At 43.0% G+C, this 20794-nt stretch overlaps 2 protein-coding genes across 3 annotated transcripts in view; one reads left to right on the top strand and one right to left on the bottom strand.

Annotated features, from left to right (window-relative positions):
• NPR3 (natriuretic peptide receptor 3) overlaps window positions 1–20794 on the bottom strand; it is a 65988-nt gene that overhangs the window by 16010 nt on the left and 29184 nt on the right. The gene's annotated exons all lie outside the window — the stretch shown is intronic.
• On the top strand, window positions 3121–19605 carry LOC112406779 (coiled-coil domain-containing protein 167-like). The gene is made up of 2 exons (XM_024755771.1): window positions 3121–3128; window positions 19329–19605. Exons 1-2 carry the CDS (start codon window positions 3121–3123, stop codon window positions 19603–19605), a joined length of 285 nt encoding a protein of 94 aa, XP_024611539.1.

The following is a 20794-nucleotide window of genomic DNA, read 5'->3' as shown; positions in this document are numbered from 1 at the left end:
CCCACACCCCCCACACGCCCCGCCTCTGGCCAGAACAACACTGGGACTTCAAACTCCTGCCTGACAGATCAGGCAGTGGTTACTAAAGGAAGAAAACAGCGTTCCCTCTTCTGACCGACCTGTTCTAGTAGTAAGCCTCATTTCTAGCCGGAAAGCCCTTCCTTACTGTCATTAGCCATGAGTCTTCCTTAAATTCCTAAATGCAGCCATTCCCCTGCTCGATGGCAGAGTTAAGAGAACAAATACAGTTCATGAGCCCTAGGAGTTTCGTCTCCACCAAACAGCACCGCCGCCCCCCACTGGTGCGTAGATGGACTCCACACAAGGCAGCTGGTGAAGTCGACCCCCGTGAGGGACCAGCTCCAGGATGATAATGATTTGCTCTGTGCATCAAAGTGTCTGTCGTTCAAACAAGATGGAAATCGTTCACCATCTTCCGCTCATTCTGGGGAGTTTGCCCAGAACAAGGAAGCATGCTCTCCCGTCATTTCGTCTCAGTTCCCTTGATTTTGTCCTCTGGTGCTGGCCAGTGGCAGCTATTCCACATAAAAGAAAGCCATTTTTGCCTTTGGCCTTTCTCCCTGATAGCACCTGTCAGCCATGTCTATTTGTTAGTGTAGTTTCTTCTTAATTCTCTATCATGGGAAAAGCTGAATACAAATCTCGTTCTTTTCCAAAGCGGACTCACAGATATAGAGAACAAACCAGTGGCTACCAGTGGGGCGAGGGAAGGAGGGAGGAGCAATAGGAATAGGGGATTAAGAGGTACAAACAATTAGGTATAAAATAAGCTACAGGGCTTCCCTGGTGGCGCAGGGGTTGAGAGCCTGCCTGCCGATGCAGGGGACGCGGGTTCGTGCCCCGGTCTGGGAGGATCCCGCATGCCGCGGAGCGGCTGGGCCCGTGAGCCATGGCCGCTGGGCCTGCGCGTCCGGAGCCTGTGCTCCGCAACGGGAGAGGCCACAACAGTGAGAGGCCCGCGTATAGCAAAAAAAAAAAAAAAAAAAAAAAAAAAAAAATAAGCTACAAAGATACATTGTACAATGTGGGGAATATAGCCAGTATTTTATAATAACTATTAATGGCATATAACCTTTAAAAATCATGAACCACTATACAAGTACACCAGTACATAAGTACACCAGTAACTTATATAATATTGTACATCAGCTATCCTTCAATTAAAAAAAAAAAGAAATCTAGTTCTTTTTTAACTGAGCATAAAGAGTTGCCATTCCTGACATGGCTCTTATCTGTGACAGTGAGCAGAGTCTTTCTCATTTCTCTTTGCCATTCATAGGTGAATTCCTCAATGCCTGTGCTCCAAACAAGACAGCAGAGAATGCTACATGCCTCAGCTGTTCTTGTAAAGTGAGAGTGGACCACCCGGCAGTAATCTCGCTCCCAGGGTCGTCTGGATACCTGAGAAAGCCTGTAAAGCTCTCAGATGGAGACTAGTGGGAGAAAGCTACCAAAGTTAAGCACAAGGCTAGGCTCTCCCAGGGCTTCACTCGTGGTGTTCACATGTACTCAAGCATGTCGTAAGGTGGTTCTGTCTTTCTCACCACAAACCAACGGTTCCAAATGCAAATCAGGAAAGCAGAGGGTTTGGGGCAGTGTTTCTTAAGAGTCTTTTGAAAAGACATGACCCTTAACGTCCCCATCAGTTAAAGGGGAGATCAGGGACAAGGACATTTTGATGGCAGGCAGATAAGAGGAGAGATGGTCCAGGACCTGCCTCTCCCTATCACAGCAGAAACAGTGGCAGCTTCATCTTGAATTATTAGTAATAAGACCCTGAAAATGAACCTTGTCCTGCCCTCCTAGGCCACTGGAGATGGTAGACACAGAAGAAAGTGGCCTGGCCGTGCTGCGTGGGGAGGCCGAAGGTTAAAGGGCATTAGGCATTTGATGAACACTGCACGCATGACCTCCATACAATAAAAATAAGATCCTATCTGTTTTCATTCCATTTTCTTTTGAATCATAAAATTTTAAATCTACAATATAGAGTAACAACAGCAGGAACTTCCATAAATCAAGTGATATCACCAATTCTTCAACATCAAAAGAGGGGTTCTCACTCTTACTGGCGTACACCCCTCTTCTATACCGGGCCTTCTATACTGCTCTTCTATACTGGGCCTGCCTTCATGGAATTCACACTTGGTCACTTGCTGACTTATTTTAGCCTCGAGGAAAGTGAAGTTGTAAATGTTTACCCTTATCCTAGTAACTCCGAGGAAATGCAAAGGGCAAGTGGCTTACCAAGAGTCAGGCAGCAGACCTGGGAGAGAGCCAGGGTCCAGCCCTGTGCTTGGCCGAAGAATTGCCATATCGTCTGGCAGACTTCTTTGGGGTGGGGATGGGCCCTAAGTCACCCAAATGACTGTCTCCATCCCAGGCTCAGCCCTGCCCCTATAGTAATGCCCTAGACTGGGAAACTAACTTGGGTCTCCTAGCCTAAAGTGTGGCTGCCTGCAAATAGAAGCAGATTTTTTTCTCTCTCTCATCACCTAAAACAAAATGGATCATTAAACAAAAGCAGCCCCGGGAAGATCATTAAGTCAAGTTCTGACCCCTCGGGTGTCTCCCACGCTACCGCAATCGGCTGCCCTTCTAATGACGGGAACGGCAGTGCAGGCTGCGCGCAGGTGCCGCGGTGCTGGTGGACAGCATCCACTTACATGAGGCAACCTCGGCCAGGAGAGCCGCCCCGAGAAACGAGGTGGAGGAGAACTCCGTGGAACTGGGCTCCTGGAATTAGTGGGTGTGGAGCGCAAGCACGAGAATGACTTTCTAAAATTCTCCCAGTGCTCATACAGGGAATTCGGTCATCTGATACATGTGCCCTTTGAATGTGCCCCCCACACACGTCATATAAGGATGCTTCTCATCACCTATCACTCTTGAAGGCTTAGTTGAGAAATGCACATACCTAATGACATAATCGTCTCTGGCTTTCAGATGAATCAGGTGAGCAATGTCTGTCCTTGGCCTTCATGTCCCACCAGTGCCCGACCAGATGTGCCTCCGGAAAGCCTGGGGACCCGACCCCCACAGACTGCTCTGGACACTTGCTGGCTTTCTTTCCAGGGGTCTATGTTCCTGTCGGGCACAATGTCGAGGTGGGTCAACACACACACCAAACCCAAGGGGGAAGGGCCGAGGCAGGCAGCAAGTACTCTGCCCACTCTGCTGGACGGTGAGGCAGCCCCAAGACTGCAAGTGGGGTGACCAAGCCAGAGTGAGATGGAGACGGGGGACACAGGGGGACAAGTTCTGGCCTCACTCCTGAAAGGCCAAAATCAGAAGAAGCATGTAGACTCTACTTTATCCACCTTGATGACATCCTTGAAAGCTGATCCTGAGAACTTCAGATAGCTTTCCTTAAATTTCTTGAGTCACCTGGAGATGTGATTACAAGGAAGAGAGAAGCAAAAATCTAGGCTTTGTATAAGGATGACTTTTTTTTTCACTTCTGTCTTGTGTCTTAAAATGAAACCTCTCCTTCTTATTCAAGCAGTTTCAAGGTGTGGTGAGGACTGAGTTAAGATCCAGAAGCCCGACTCCCAGTTCAAGCAGCTCTGGTTTATTCACTCATTGTGAACAGTCAGGAGCTTAATTTTGTTCAATTCTTAATTCCGAGTTTCCGAAGCTGGATTCCATACAGCAGCAGCATTCCTTAACATGTTAACAGATGGCTCTAGAAATAGCACTATCGTGGTTAAACAGGTTTACAAAATGCTAGATTGAACGAAGTCAAGCAGTTCTCTTTACTTCCAGGTATTAACTATGATACTAAGCATCTCCTATATTCTAGGAGCTGAACTTAATAGAATTTAAGTTCTACTGTGTTTAGTCCTTACAAAACCTTCATAGATGGACACTGTTATTATCCTATAAGAGACACTCTGACTAACACCCTAAACAGAAACGAGAGATCTTTGTCGGTGGATGGGGTCAAAACTGCAGAAGATGTTGGGTGGGCAAGTTCTTAAGTAGGGGTCCAAACCAGGCTTGCCTAGTTATGACATCTATCCAACTGGCACATATGTTCAGCCAGCTAAGGTTGTAAAACAGTTTTGTGCTCTGGTTTCTGCTTCTAACCGGCTGATAGTTGAGGAGTTCTACAAGTTGAGCACGTAGGCTAGAAAGACCAGCGAGGGTCTATAAAAGAGAAGACTAACAATGTACTGGAAGATGAGGGAGGGACAGAACCCGCACCTAGAGACAGAATGAGAGGGCAGAAGATGGAAGAAGAAAAGAGGAGAGGGGACATGAGGCAACACACTAACTGTTAAGCAGATATTTAAACCAGCAGCTCAGATCAAGTGAATCAGGATTTCTGACCCATCTGTGAATAAAAAGGCCTATTAATCCTATTAATCCCACTTCTGGGTATATATCTGAAGGAACGGAAGTCAGTGTCTGGAAGAGATACTGCACTCTCTTCATGGCATCATTTTTCACAATAGCCAAGCTATGGAAACAACTGTGTCCACTGGCAGATGAACGATTAAAGAAAATGTGTGAGAGAGAGACACACACAGAATTTGGTCATAAAAAAAATATGGAAATCCTGCCATTTGTGACAATCTGGAGGGCGTTATGCTAAGTAAAATAAGCCATACAGAGAAAGACAATGCTATATGATCTCACCTGTGTGGAATCTAAAAAAGTCAGATTCATAGAAAAAGAGAGTTGAACGGTGGTTGCCAGAGGCTGGAGAGTGGGAGAAATGGGGAGATGTTGGTAAAAGCGTAAAAACTTTCGGTTATAAGATGAATAAGTTCTGGGGCTCTGATGTACAGCATGGTGACTACTGTTAACAATACTGTATTGTATACATGTAATTTACTAAGAGAGTAAATCTTAAAATGTTCTCAGCACCAGAAAATAAAAATAGAAAAGGTAACTATACGAGGTCATGGTGTGTTAACTAACCGTGTTGTGGTAATCACTTCACAATGTACACACATAGCAAATCACTATGTCGTACACCTTCAATTTATGTGAATTCATTTGTCAATTATAGCTCATTAAAGATGTGGGGGGAGGAGGGTGGTTGCTTATGGGGGTAGAAACTGATTGGAAAGGGACATGAGGAAACTGCATGTGGTCCTGCAAATCTCCTATATCTTAACAGGAGTCGTAGTTGCATGGACATACACGTTTATCGGAGGTGATCAAATAGCACAATCAAGAGCTATGGATTTCATTGTGTATAAATTTTATTAAATAAAATAATAAACTTATCTTTGAGATACATATTAAAATGCTTAAGATGAAACGAGGATGCCTTAGATTTGCTTCAGAATTACTGGCGCCGAGGGGTAAGGGTGGGAAAAAAGTTAGAGATGAAATTAGGCTGACTTGGTTAATTATTGAAGCTGAGTGGTGAGGACACAGAGTTTCACATACTGTGCTCTCCATTTCTGTATGTATTTAAAATTTCCCATAATAAACATTTTCTTAATTCCCTAAATGAATATCCCAAGTCCGGAAAATTGTGGAAAACTTTCCACAGTAGCTTCTATAAGAACATATGAAAATACATAATCATAAGGTCAACATTCATGTTTTGTCCAGTCCAGTTCTGTTTTCTATCACTGAACTAAATTCATTTTTAATTTTTAAATGAATAAGTCTTTAAAGGTATTTGTATATCGCCAATATCAACTTTAAAGAATAGGGCCTCACACCAAAAGATCAACACACTCTGAATCACATTTGGGATCCAGCATAATGAACTGATCTAAATCATTCTGGAACCCATGTTAAGACAGCCTTTGGAAAATATGCAAGTAATGAGTTTCATATGCTTACTAACTACCAGGAAAAATAGTCATTCCTTGTCATTATCCTGAAAGTATCCCTTCAGGTCTACTGCTTGAGAATTCAGTTAAGTCTTCAGATTTCAAGAAATGCCCCACGGTCTTCACAAGGTTGGATGGTGCAACATTTCAAAGAGATGGATCTTTTTAAGTCTATTTCGTAAGAAAATTGTTTCACTCCCTTGGGCAATTAAAAGATACTCTATTTCTTTTTAAAAACATTTAGGGCTAACATATTCTACTAACATGAGGAGACTCGTTTCTCTTAAGAAAGTTACCAGAACTATGCAGAGTACTCTAGATGCAGATGTATCATGATTTTGAATCATGGATAGAATGACACTGAGCTTCATAAATACATTGGCCACAATACAGGAGAGACCCTTGGGTACACATCTTAGGGAGCTGCATCGCGTTAACCTCACAGGCATTCTTAACAGCCTAAAAGAATTACAGAATCACAAGTTTACAACTCGAAGGGAATTTACGGCTCATATAGTCCAACCAGCATGTCGTGTAAATGAGAAGCTGAAGCCTGTAATAGTTGCCTGATTCACTCAACGTTGCACAGATAGTAAGAACAGAGCTGCGACTGGAACTCAAATCTCCTGGCCAAATCAGTACCTGCATCATCAGTGTTGATTTGTCTATCAAGCAAGGCACCTCCTTAAAGACCAAACTCACACCCAAGGCTAGAGCATCAATATGAGTTCTCTAACACGTATAAGATTTCCAAGATGTTATATGCACATCAAGAGAGAGAAAAGAAGAACGAAGAAGTTTGCCCTAGCAAACACATTTTGAATTACCTGTCAGGAAAGTATAATCAAAGGAGGGGGGAGAAAAGGTGATATTGGATACCAGATTGTTTAAGTTAGCTCCAGGTTCCCTTTAAAACAATGTAAATTGACCAAAAGGCCTAATCTGTTTAAGCCCACTGCTTGTAAAGTCAATTCATCATTATTTAAGGATCTGCTATATCTTTTTTAAGAGCTGAAGCACAGAACTTAAAGGGGAAAAATCCTAATCAGAGGCTCTGTTCTCAAAGAACTAAGACGTCAATAATCCTATGTCAAATATCACTGTCGTCTGACGCAAAGACCCTCCCTCACTCCCAGGGCATAATGAATGCATTAAGGAGGTTGGCAGTCAGCTCACATTCTTCCTCTCCACCCACATTATTGCACTCGTACTGAACCATTTCAATCTCCCTGTGCATTATCCATTCATTGAACATTGAACACTTCATCTCCACTGAACTTCATCAATTCACTCTCATGCATATACCCTAGGCCAAAGCTTCTCAGAACTGTGCACACAGTTCACTGGCAAATCTTGTTCAAATGCAGGTTCTGATTCAGCAGGTCTGAGGGATAGAGCACTACACCTCCTCATTTCCACAGTCTCCCAGATGATGCTGGTGCCACTGGTCCATAGACCACCCTTTGAGTAGCAAAGATCTTATCATCACCCAGAACTGCTCTACTTTCAAAATACTTGCAAATCTCTTTTTGACTACAGTCTCCTACTTTCTACTTTCTTCTGCATGCAGAATAAGTTCTTTGAACTCGGAGCTCCAGCCTCCTTGACTCCCCCTCTAGGCTTGGTCCAGCAGAGCTCAGAATGGAGCAGTTCTGAATGAAAGGATGAGGCAGGTAGACACAGTGTTATTCAGGCAGAGGTGCCAATGGGCAATTGGAACTCGGGGTCTGCCACTCAAAGACAGGCTGGAGTTGGAGATAGAAATTTAAGTGTTATCCACATCACGATGAACATCCCACCCAGGCGAGTGGATGTGCTGCCCAGAAAGTGTTTAGAGAAGAAAAACGGCCAAGGAAAGAATCTGGGAAACACTAATATTTGTGGAGCAAGTGGAAAAGGGGAGTCATGAAAGGAGACCAGGAAAGTCTACAATGTAGGCAGAGAACTTAGACACGGTGGTGTCTTGGCAGCCAAGGGAGGAGCAAATTTCAAAAAAGAGAGACCTTTCCAAACTCCTCCTCTACGAAAATCCCCTCATTCAAGGCAGGTGATTTTGCTCACTATTCCCTAAACGCGTCTACTGCCTCCTTCTTCTAAGCTGGGATTCCCTATATTAGCCTCTCTGAGGAGGCTCTTCTGCACCCACCTCTTCTTACCCATCCTTCAAGAGCCACTCGCACAAGTGATGAATTGTCCTCACAAGACACAATGCCTTGCCTGAAGGAGGCGCTCAGTAAGTGTGCAATGGCGGGCATGCAGGTTCAATGAACAACCGTCTGCAGGCTTAACTGTATGCCTGGTGATACATAGGGTCAAATGACCAACAAAAACGCATGTGCATCTAGAGGGCATATGTGCTGTATCTGAAATCTGAAATCTGTTCTACCCAAGAAATCTGTTCTACCCAAGAAATTCTTAGACACAGGGCTACCATAAATGTACTGCTGAGTATATTTCAGTCACTGCTGAGTTACGAAAAGAGAAAATGGCCCCCAATTGAAATGAATGTAGTTTGTAGAGCAACGATGGGCAAATTAGAGTGCCGATCCGATGCAGGACTATTTACTAATAAATGAAATCTCTTTAAGATCTTTAGGATAGGGTAAAAACAAAGCTGGCTGACTTCAGTGATTTAGTAATTATCCCACATAGAGAGAACGGTAAAGGGAATAATACAGGTCCCCAAATTTAGGCCAATCTGTAAACCCTATCTGTAAACCACAGTCTGTGGGAGCAAGATTTTTAGAACCAGGACTTCCCTGGTGGCGCAGTGGTTAAGAATCCGCCTGCCAATGCAGGGGACATGGGTTCGATCCCTGGTCCGGGAAGATCCCACATGCCTCACAGCAACGAAGCCCGTGCGCCACAACTACTGAGCCTGCGCTCTAGAGCCCGTGAACCACAACTACTGAGCCCGTGTGCCACAACTACTGAAGGCTGTGCGCCTAGAGCCCGTGTTCCACAACAAGAGAAGCCACCGCGATGAGAAGCCCGCGCAATGAAGAGTAGCCCCCGCTCGCCGCAACTAGAGAAAGCCCGCGCACGGCAATGAAGACCCCACGCAGCCAAAAATAAATAAAGAAAATTTTTTAAAAAAAGAAGAGAGAGGGACACGGTGGCTGATGCCTCTTGTTTTAAAAAAAGAAAAAGAAAAAGATTTTTAGAACCTTATAAAATGAAGCAAGTTCTCTCCAGGGGGGAAATCAGATGATAAAGACTAATCCAAAATAATTTCCTACAGCTTAAGTCACTTTCGAATTTCATAACCAGGAAGGGGTTGAGCCCCCAGCAATATATTATTCTAGTTCCTCCCTTTTAACAATTGGCTGGACCCCAGAAAGGATGCCATTTGACACTGCTGCTGCACATTGCTCACAGGGCCACGGAGATGCTCTGCTCTCTGCAGCTGGGGCTGTTTTCTTCGGACACTATCAGTCAAAGCGCTTAAGCTTCGAAAACCCCTTTACAATCATTCTTCATAACTTCCAAGAGCAACCTGGTGCGGTTTTCTCCATTTTACAGATTAACGTCTTCGGCACACAAGGTGGCATGCCCCCGGGTCGCCGATTGTTTTAATGCCTATCAATTAACATTTACTGAACCACTACCTTGGGCTCCTCCGCCATATCCAGTCACACGGACAGAAGCATCAATGACCAGGCCTTATGAACCCAACTCTGCCCACGGACTTTCAAAACTGTGGCTGCAGTCAGCATCAAACACCAAGAGTCCTCTGTTAGTGCAGCGGCCAACGAAGCCGACGGGGCCCATCGGCCTCCCTCCCCTCTTCCAAGCTGGAAGGCTGAACACATGGGCACTCCTTTCTGGTTCCTGTCAAATTATGGGAAATGCAGCCATTTTGCTGCTGCTCTATTAGTAAAATGCAAAGCTTCACGTAAGTTTAGAAAGTACCACGCTGCTCTAGCCACAGGGTGGCCCGACTAAATAAATGTTTCCTGAGCAGAGCTCTCTGGCAGAAAGACTAAAGCCTGGCATTTGAAAGACTCACTCATCTCCTCCACGGAACAGAAAAGTATCACCTTTAGGTTTACTTATGTTGTCTTCCTTTTCCATTTAAATGAAATATCCTGGTAAAGCTAATCTACTGAACCCCCAATATCTTTGTGGAAATGAGTTCCTCACCAAGTGGAGAAAGAAGGATGCTGAGGCCCCCAGAGCACAGAGATGTTGGAAGGGAGGAGAAAGGCAGAAAAAAGAACTCTGAGCTTTCAGCCTCTCCAGTTTTGCCCCATGCTTCTTCACTTATGCTAATGGGTATAATTGTTCGAGCTGATGTATGTTCTTTCTGCAAGCTGAACTGGTAATGCATCTCTAGTCCATATTTTAAGTGACCTGACTCTTCTAGAAAGAATGTGTGCTTCTGCTGTAAATAGTTTGGCCAAATGCGTGAAACGCCCTTCTACTCCATTCAGTGACGATACAGGAAGAAAAACAAAGGAAAATAGCTTGGCTTTTGGATTGTGAAACTTATTTCCACACTGCATTGCTATTTTAGTCACGCGCATTTGAGTACATTGTCACCATTATTGCAAAATATCTTTCTAACTGAAACTACATCACTGCATATAATGGAAAAAAAATGCAGTGATTGTCTTTTGAAAGGTCAAAATGAAGTCTACTGCTTGGAAAAATCATTTCTAAGTGGGGTGCTGTGGATCCTCCTCGAAGATTTTCCACTTGCACCAGTTCAACAGCATTTTTGCAATTAATAAATCCACACCTGCCAATATGTAGAAATCACAAGCAAATGGATACCTATTTACAATCAAACAAAAATACTTTAGCCAGGAGATTCCCAAGTTGTTTTACTATTCTAATTTAGCACAACTAAAGCTATTTATAAGTTACAGAAATAAACAATTTTAAAACATTTTTCCCTTTTATGTCAAGTAAGTGAAATTGATGTATTTTTTTAGATTTCGGTACATCTTTCTTTAAATGTGTTTTGAAAGCCGACTGGTATTTCTTTAGCTAGAAAATAAAAGAATGGCTTTTAAAAAGCCATTCCTCTTGCAGTCCTTATTCCGCCTGATTACATCTTCCTAATAAAACTAATCTTATTAATATGTTGGTATGTGAACACATTACTTTTCTCTTGTTAAAAGCCAACTTGTGGTTTGCTTTGATTCTTTCAAATACAATTAGCAAAGCCCTCCAGTGCCGGAAAGGGCCTTTTCATTTGGACAAATTATTCCCTGGCTGACTTTAAAGAAAGGGGGTGAGGGCACAGGGCAGGGTGGTGTTGGGGGTATTCTCCTATTCTGATGCAGCTCTGGCAGACACAAAAGGCTGCCAGTGCACACCCTCACCAGAAGTGGGGCAAGTACTGCTTGCGTCCGCTGCATTTTTTTTTTCTCTTTCATTGGTTTTACTGAAGAGCTAACTGAAAATTTTCATTAAGAGTATCCAGTTCCGGGCTTCCCTGGTGGCGCAGTGGTTGAGAGTCCGCCTGCTGATGCAGGGGGCGCGGGTTCGTGCCCCGGTCCGGGAAGATCCCACATGCTGCGGAGCGGCTGGGCCCGTGAGCCATGGCCGCTGAGCCTGTGCTCCGCAGCAGGAGAGGCCACAGCAGCGAGAGGCCCACGTACCGCCAAAAAAAAAAGAGTATCCAGTTCCAATTAAATGATATTATATAAGACAATAAGGGGGGAAGTGCCCGGCCAAGATTTCACTGACGAGCTGATAACTTCTCAACTGATAACACCTCCCACACTGCATCTGTAGAAAACCAGTGTCAAAACACAAGCTGGATTAGACAGCTTTACTGGGGCCTTCCCCTCATTGAAGGAAATGAGAGTGTTGTTTTTCAACATTTTGGACTTTCCAAAATGTAATGCCTGGCCTATCTAAACAATGATTTATTAAACCTTGTCTCTTTTCAAATACTGTGGCTAGATAAGCTGCAGGCTCCAGGCTCCCATTTCGTTTTTGAGTGTCAGAGGGAAACTTGGGAGGGAGGGATGGCCCAATACACATCCCACCTCCCTAACAATTCTGCTGTGCATCAGACACTGCCGGAATATTTGTTTAATTAGTTAAATTTTCAACTTTTAAATAAGGAGAAAAAACAAGCTATGGGTGGCCTGCTAACCTCAAATGAGCAAATATCCAAGGTTATAAAATCACCTCCTGCTCAGAATACCTGGTTAGAAATAAAAACAGCATTTACCAAATTCTACCCCAAGTCAAGAACAGAGGTCGCATTAAGAAGTATGAAACTGAATTTGAAAGCCAGAGTACCAAGGATGCAGCATTATTTCATTAAAAAAATGGACTCTGCACATTCTCTATAACTAAAACACCTTTCTTTAACAACGACATCAAAAAGCCATCGCTGAGATTAACTGGAGAAATACTTTTTTAAAAAATGCATCTAAACCACTCTTAAAAACCAGGCTCTAATTTTGTGTTTGCAAAACGACACTTGCAGCTGGATCCCTGCAAATGCAAATTGGACGCAGAACATTGCAATTACTTAGTTTGTGTACACAAAGATGAGTTTTGTGTATACAAAGGGTTTCAGGCTGCAGAACGGTGACCAGTCTGGAGCTGAAGAAAAGTTGGTCCTTTGTATTTTAAAGCTGGAGTAATGAAAATTTCCAAGAGACTTTTATGATATAACGTTATAAGCAGCAGAATACTTTACTGGAATAAAATTCTCCTAAAATGCAGGTGGGTGGGTTGTGATGATTGTTACATTGTGATTTTTCAATAAAGGGTAAGTAAATTCCATATCCAGATATTGACAATGAAATAACAACATCTAAATTAAGACTAAAGTTAGAAAAACACTTTCAACATATAATAACAGAAACCTGGGAATGGGAAAGCCCCTTGAGCTGGTGGCCCCGATCTCTGGTTTTACAACAGAGGAAGCCCTAAGAAGTAAAGTGACCCAGCCAATGGCCTTCTCAGCCCAAGTCCAGGGTCAGGAGCGCTGCCTTCTCTCCTACAGCTCCTTTCCCAGCTGGATTGCCTTTGGTTCTAGAATAATGCTGTCTGCAACATTGGAGATTACTAGGGAACAGATCCTCTTCAGAGGAGATGGTCTCTACTACCCAAGGTTGCACTGGAAGGTGACTGAGTCCCATGTTGGAACCCTCTATACAAGTTTATGTCTTCCAATGTTTTCACTTTTTTCTGAAGTATTTTGTTGTACAATAAGAGAGTCCTAAGAGATTCTAGAAAGGGTGCAAAATTGCTACCACTGCATTGTGATAAATTACAAATAACCCAACAGGACACAAACAGGTCCCATTATTTTTATGTAAATATTCTATTTTTTAACCTTAAAACTTAGCTTTTTAAAAAATCCACGTTAAAACCTAAACTTCTACTTACACTGGCAACAGGATTCCTAGATGATATTCCTATATGTGTTCCTTTTTCAAATGACACTGGCATAAGAGCTGTATTAGAAGAAACAGTTTAGCCCTGGACATAGAGTAAAATAAAGTCTTCATACACTAGTACGACAAACCTGTAAAAGAACAAGCCTTTTCTTAGTGAGTATAAATTATTGTTAATGTGTGTTGCTTCTGTACAACTGCTTTTGAAGAATCACAGAGGGCAGGCATATCTGTGAGAGTAAGAAAGAAAGCACTGAGCTAATAAGTCAAGATTAAGTAGCCACTAGAAGAGAAGCTGTAACCAAGTGGGAATTTCTAAAGGAGCAAGGGCATTCTGGACTAAAAGAAATACACTGACCCCCTCTCTCAAACACACACTCTGTCTCTCTTTTCCTCTTCCTTCTTTGCTTTGAATATAACTAGATTACCACAACCACCACCACCCCCAAAAAATAAAGATGGCACCACCATCACTGCATACTTGCCTGGTACTGAGAGACTTCAGTAAGTCACAACCATTGAAACAAACATTCCCTGCAAAATCCCCACTAAAATGACAATGAAATTTTTAAGATGTAAATTTACAAGTTGAAAGCATACAGGAAGGAAATAGTAGATGAGGAAAGTCAAAAAAATTTTGGAAGTTGGAAAGGGGTAAGTGACTCAATAGACCCGAGAAACCTAAATCCAAGTGTGCATGGGAGCGTGACAGGGAATTCCAACAAGCAAAGAACTCCAGTCCAGAGGCTCCAACCTGGAGACACTAGTTACCTCTGGAGGTAGGGATGCAGTGGGGTTGGAAATACTGGGATTAGTTGAAAATCCGTACAAGAAGCACCTAAATGTCAGATCCCCCACCCCCAAGCCTTAAACAGAGAAGAAACTGTCCCTTCCTATCCAAGCAGAAGACAGGAGATCTTTGTCTGAATATGTTGACACAAAGATCCGACTGGGAGGGTACAAGGCACAGCTGGAGATTGGGTGAAGCATAATACTAAAAATTGAGGTGTAGGTGAAAAGTCCTCAATCCTAAAGGTGAGAATCCCCCCTTCCTAGGCTCCCAGAATGTAGGGCAGGCTTATGACTCTCAAGAAGCTATTTGGAGGAGAATTATTTATTGAAACTGACCAGCCTAAGAGAAACAACCCTCACATAATCATACTTGGGATAACCCTTTGAAAAAGCCAACTTGACATGTTATTACCCTACAATAAAGTCCACCACTAGACAAGTTCCCATGCACACAGAACTTAGATAAGGATTACCAACAGTTTAAGAAAAGCTTATAATATGAAAGAGAAAGAATTCAAAATGAATATTTTTAGAAAGGAATTTGAAAGAAATAGGCAAGCAGGAAGTAAAAGAAAACTTTAAAAAAATCTCAACAAAGATGAAATATCTGCAATTATATGAAGCACCTGTATTATATGTGCCCTTAGAAAGAAAACATTATGACAGCCCACCAATTATAAAATGAATCTCAACTTTAGATAAGTTAAAATGTGAACAAAGTATATTCTAGAACTGATGGAAGAGTACACTCAGGAAAAGAAGCTATTGCATCCAGGAAACAAGGTCAGTGTGTTATTTTTTAAAAAGAGAACAAAAAAGAGGTCTTGTAAATTAAAAATATGATATCAAAAATTCAATAGACAGGTTGGAAGATAAAGTTGTGGCAATCACAGAAAATAAAAGAAGTTGGAAGAGTTGAAAAAATGGGGGAACCCAAGGAGAAACACTCCGAGACACATATTAATCAAACTAAGAAAAATTAAACTCAAAGAAAAAAATATTAAAAGCAGCAAGGGAAAAGCAAAAAGTAACATACAAGGGAATCCCCATAAGGTTTTCAGCTGACTTTTCAGCAGAAACTCTGAAGGCCAGAAGGGAGTGGCAGGATATATTCAAAGTAATGAAAGGGGGAAACCTACAACCAAGATTACTCTACCCAGCAAGGATCTCATTCAGATTCAATGGAGAAATCAAAAGCTTTACAGATAAGCAAAAGCTAAGAGAATTCAGCGTCACCAAATCAGCTTTACGGCAAATGCTAAAGGAACTTCTCTAGGCGGGAAACACAAGAGAAGAAAAAGACCTACAAAAACAAACCCAAAACAATAAAGAAAATGGTAATAGGAACATACATATCGATAATTACCTTAAATGTAAACAGATTATATGCTCCAACCAAAAGACACAGACTGGCCAAACGGATACAAAAACAAGACCTATATATACGCTGCCTGCAAGAGACCCACTCCAGACCTAGGGACACATACAGGCAAAGTGAGGGGATGGAAAAAGATATTCCATGCAAATGGAAATCAAAAGAAAGCTGGAGTAGCAATACTCATATCAGATAAACTAGACTTTAAAATAAAGACTGTCACAGAGACAAGGAAGGACACTACATAATGATCAAGGGATCCATCCAAGAAGACATAACAATTATAAATAATTATGAACGCAACATAGGAGCACCTCAATACATAAGGCAAATGCTAACAGTCATGAAAGAAGAAATTGACAGTAACACAATAGCGGGGGACTTTAACACCTCACTTACACCAATGGACAGATCATCCAGACAGAAAATAAATAAGGAAACACAAGCTTTAAATGACACAATAGACCAGATAGACTTAATTGACATTTATAGGACATTCCATCCCAAAGCAGCAGAATACACTTTCTTCTCAAGTGCACACAGAACATTCTCCAGGATAGATCATATCTTGGGTCACAAATGAAGTTTCAGTAAATTTCTCCTCTCTCAGCAGGAGAAAATTGAAATCATATCAAGCATCTTTTCTGACCACAACACTGTGAGATTAGAAATCAATTACCGGAAAAAAAAACTGTAAAAAAAACACAAACACATAGAGGCTAAACAATATGCTACTAAATAGCCAAGAGATCACTGAAGAAATCAAAGATGAAATCAAAAATTATATACAAACAAATGACAACAAAAACACGATGACCCAAAACCTATGGAGTGCAGCAAAAGCAGTCCTAAGAGGGAAGATTAGAGCAATTCAATCCCACCTCAAGAAACAAGAAAAATCTCAAATAAACAACCTAACCTTACACCTAAAGCAATTAGAGAAAAAGAACAAACAAAACCCAAAGTTAGTAGAAGGAAACAAATCATCAAAATCAGAGCAGAAATTAATGAAATAAAAACAAAGAAAACAATAGCAAAAATCAATGAAACTAAAAGCTGGTTCTTTTTATTCTTCAATTTGTTAATATGGTGTATCACATTGATTGATTTGCATATACTGAAGAATCCTTGCACCCCTGTCCTTCAAAACTAAGGTGAAATTCAACAAAGAAGGAGATTTGATATCCAAGAGAAAGAGGATCCAGTACAGGAGAGAACTAAAGGTTGATATTGAAGAAAGCAATTACTCTAAACTAGAGCAGGAAGACAAAGTGGGGGGGAAAGAAACATCAGTATCCATAATTTTTGGCTGAGGGAATAAGAATGAAGTAGTGAGAATTACATGGAAGCAAATAAAAAACCAAGGAAATCACTAACTGCAGAAAAAACAAAAAGCTAGGCAGGGGCTTCCCTGGTGGCGCAGTGGTTGAGAGTCCGCCTGCCGATGCAGGGGACACGGGTTCGTGACCCGGTCCGGGAAGATCCCACATGCTGCGGAGCGGCTGGGCCCGTGAGCCATGGCCGTTGAGCCTGTGCGTCCGGAGCCTGTGCTCCGCAACGGGAGAGGCCACAGCAGTGAGAGGCCCACGTACCACAAAAAACAAAAAACAAAAAAAAAACAAAAAAAAAAAAAGCTAGGCAGGAAAAGAAATGTAATCATAGAACACTACATGATTCAGTTGTAAATACATATACATATATATGCATGTCATAATAATAAAAGTTCTATTTTTTTAGCTTCAAATTTTATTTTGTGACTATACTTTTAACTAAAAATTATGTCACAAAATATTGGGAGGATGGGAGGAAAAAGAAGTATTGGTAGAGGAAGAGTGTATAAAGGAGCTAAATCTTTTTCCATTTTACAAAATCACAAAATAATATCAAAATTTTTAATATTCAAAACATCAATATAGATAAGCTATTTTAGAAATATAAAGGGAAACAGCAGAGGCCAATAAAAACGTTAAGGAGTATGGCCTCCAAAGAATGGGAGTCAGGAGTGGAGAAGAGCAGAATGGGAGACTTGTGTTTGTCTTAACTCTCAGAGTATTATGAATTCATTTTTAATTCAGTGTGGGTCTTCTTTCATTGTATTCAATCTAGAAAATCATGTATCGTTTTGATTTAAACAACTACAACATCAAGGAAACAGGGTGAGCTTCACCCAAGGGCAGAGCCAACTGTTAAAGGGCCAGCCAGTGAATGGGTCTCAGAAGTGCCAAACACAATAGGAGAATGGGGCAAAGCCAAGAGTGGGATTTACAGGACCGAGAAGTCAGAGCAGCTGCCAGAGGGGAAAAGAGGTCTCCAACATTGGCTCAGTCTAAACTGAGAAATAGTAGCTGGGACAAAGTTAAGTCTACCTCTTAAAGACCTCATGTGAAAACACTGGTAGTTGTAAAGACTGGACTGACTCCCTAGTTCAGAATGAAGGAATAAATAAATGAATTAGTATCTCTTTCATCTCAGAAATAAAACTAATGGTTTTAGAATATAAGATTAAAAAATATTAGAGCATTCAGGTGTCTCTTCATTTTCTTCCAGGGGAGTGATTTTTCAATGCAGCCCTGCTTGCACAATGTTGTACCCTATCCGTAGGAATAAATAGGGCTTGGGACGGTAACTGGTCAAATGGTATGCTGACTAACTCTGGTCTAGTTCAATGATTCTTACCTTTTTGTGACATTGGCTCCATTAAAAATCAGATGAAGGGTGCTGGCCCCTCTCTCCAGAAATATACACATGTGCCCTCACGTACAAAACTTTGCACAGAATTGTAAAGAGTTAATGCACCCTAACTCAGGAAACCCTCATCCACTTAAAGAGGTCATGGAAAGTTGGATGAATTTGGAGGGAGCCTCCTACTACAGAACTAAGTGAACCCACTCCACCATGTTTGATTTCATTTCTCTAGAAACATGGATATTTTCACACATGTGCCACATTTGGTCTACTGCAAGATAAACTGTCCAGACTTGCGTGAATGCCATCAGTGTGTCAGAGTGCTGACACCGAAGTGGATGATGTTTCCAATCTGTGCCGGCACAGGAATGCGGCTCTTGTAGCCTCCCAGAGCTCATGGCCATGGATATTTATATACTTGCTCAAGTATTTTTAGGTGATGAAGATCCCACCCAAGATGGGACCATTACATGGTCCAGGATCAAGTTCACAGCCATGGTCCCTGGGGTGCTCAATAAACAGCATCTGCTGATTTAGGAAATGGTGGTTTACACTTCAGAAGAAAACAGGCAAAGTAGATCGCTGCAGATGGAGAGGAGACGGGAGTCCTAGCCTGACTTTGTCAAGTATGTGAAAGAGTAAAGAGAAACTGATGTGTTAAAAGTGTGTGTTTGGGCAGGCAGGGGGCAGGAAAAGGAAGGAAGCGCTCCTGCCTGTGCCGCCTGCCGGGCTCGCTTGTAGGGCCTGAGACACTTAATCTTCGGGTCATGGGTTTGCCCCCATATTGGGCACATTGTTGTTAAAAAGGTCAGACTGATGTAGTGGATAAAGAAAGCCACTGACCAGGAGTCAGGGGATGCAACTAATCTTGGCTTGGCCACCACACAGCGCATTCTAAAACCAAATACCAGTGCTCTAGAATTGGAACAATTCGGTGGCAGAGGCCAAACAGCTCCATCCAGGCACCCTGGAGTGAGAGCCACTGCACATGTGGGCGACCCAATATAAACCACCAGAGAGCGTCCAGTAATGACTCCGGGAACCCGGCAAGTAACATGACTAAAAAGAAGCTGGAGGGCCTCCCTGGTGGCGCAGTGGTTGAGAGTCCGCCTGCCGATGCAGAGGACACGGGTTCGTGCCCCGGTCCGGGAGGATCCTGCATGCCGCGGAGCGGCTGGGCCCGTGAGCCATGGCCGCTGAGCCTGCGCGTCCGGAGCCTGTGCTCCGCAACGGGAGAGGCCACAGCAGTGAGAGGCTCGCGTACCGCAAAAAAAAAAAAAAAAAAAGGAAGCTGGAGAATCTGGGTATCGCTCTAGAGATCGATGGGCTGGAGAAGCTGTCACGTCGGAGGGACCTGGAGGCTGTGAACTCCAGGCTCTATGGGGCGGAGCTGGGCTCAGAGGCCAGGAGGTCTCTGGAGAAGGAGAAAAGCAGCCTGATGAACAAAGCCTCCGACTATGAGAAGGAGCTGCAGCTGCTTCGGCAGGAGAACCGGAAGAACATGCTGCTGTCAGTGGCCATCTTCCTCCTTCGGACCCTCATCGACGCCTACTGGACCCTGTGAGCCTGAGATTTCTCCAGTCAGACAGGCTTCCCCTCAGCGCCGTGGTCACGGCCAAGCAGGCCCGTCAAGCCTCAAGAGGGCCAAGGTACAAGGGCCATTTCTGCCTTACCCAGACATCGCAGCAGGGCTTCCTGTCGGCCCAGCCCCTCTCGCCTCCCATTGCTGCTGTGGGGCTTGAGTCTCCAGAAGGACTTCGTGCTGGCTTAGCCCAAGGGAAAGGCAGTAAAGACCACCCTGGCTGCAAGACAAAACCCCACCAGAGGAGGCTAGACAGACACTTGGCAAGCACTTGTCTGAGCCACGCTGGGAGTCCCACTGATATGTGACGGCCTCTCCAGTGGGGCTTTACTTCTAACTTCAGATTTCTGATGCCGCCCACTAGAAGGTCTTCAGAATCCTCACTGTAAAAAGCCATTACTACCCCCCAGTACCATCTCCCACAGTATAAGTGGATCTGAACTCCTGGCTTTGTGTACCTGATAAGGTCCAAGCACAGGACTCTGTCACCACCCAGCATTGTTGTACTGACTGCAATAGAGTGGTTACATTTGGAAAAGCCACCTCACCTCCCTGGGCCTCAGTTTTCACCACTGTACAGGAAGGGGCTTGGATTTGATGTCTTCTGGTCCAGCAAAACCCCGAATAATAAGCATAATAATAATAGCTTACATTTATTGGCTGCGTCCTACGTGCCAAGCATACAGTAAGGGGGATGCAAGAGTGAACAGAAACAGACATGGTTGCTGCTCTCATTGAACTTACTGTCTGGCAAAGGAGGCCAACGTTAACTTAAAAAAAATCCCACACATAGACATGTGGTTACAACCAGAGAGGCATGTTATGATAGAAAGGAGCGGAGTGTGTGAGATTCGTCTGGAGTGTCAGGAAAAAACATCCTGAGAAAGTGGTATTTGAGTTAACTTCTGAAGGATGAGCAGGGGTGCTGGGGAGAACATTGACATGCAGAAGCCTCATATACATTGGTTACGTTGGTCTGGAATATGAGAAACAAAAGTAAGAGAAATCATGGCTACCATGTATTGAATATTTACTTAGTGCCTGGCATTGTGTTCAATATTAATTATATACAATGCTTGAGTTCTTTCAGTGACCTTGTCAGTTAAAAATTATTTATCCCCATTTTAGAGTCAGTAAACTAAGACACAGTTTCAGAAACATGAGCCAAACA

The sequence above is a fragment of the Neophocaena asiaeorientalis genome, unplaced genomic scaffold, assembly GCF_003031525.2.
Source record: "Neophocaena asiaeorientalis asiaeorientalis breed wild unplaced genomic scaffold, Neophocaena_asiaeorientalis_V1.1 scaffold93, whole genome shotgun sequence".
In the NCBI taxonomy this organism is placed as follows: Eukaryota; Metazoa; Chordata; class Mammalia; order Artiodactyla; family Phocoenidae; genus Neophocaena; species Neophocaena asiaeorientalis.
Note: the sequence above shows the minus strand (reverse complement) of the source record. Positions and strands in the feature narration are given on the sequence as shown.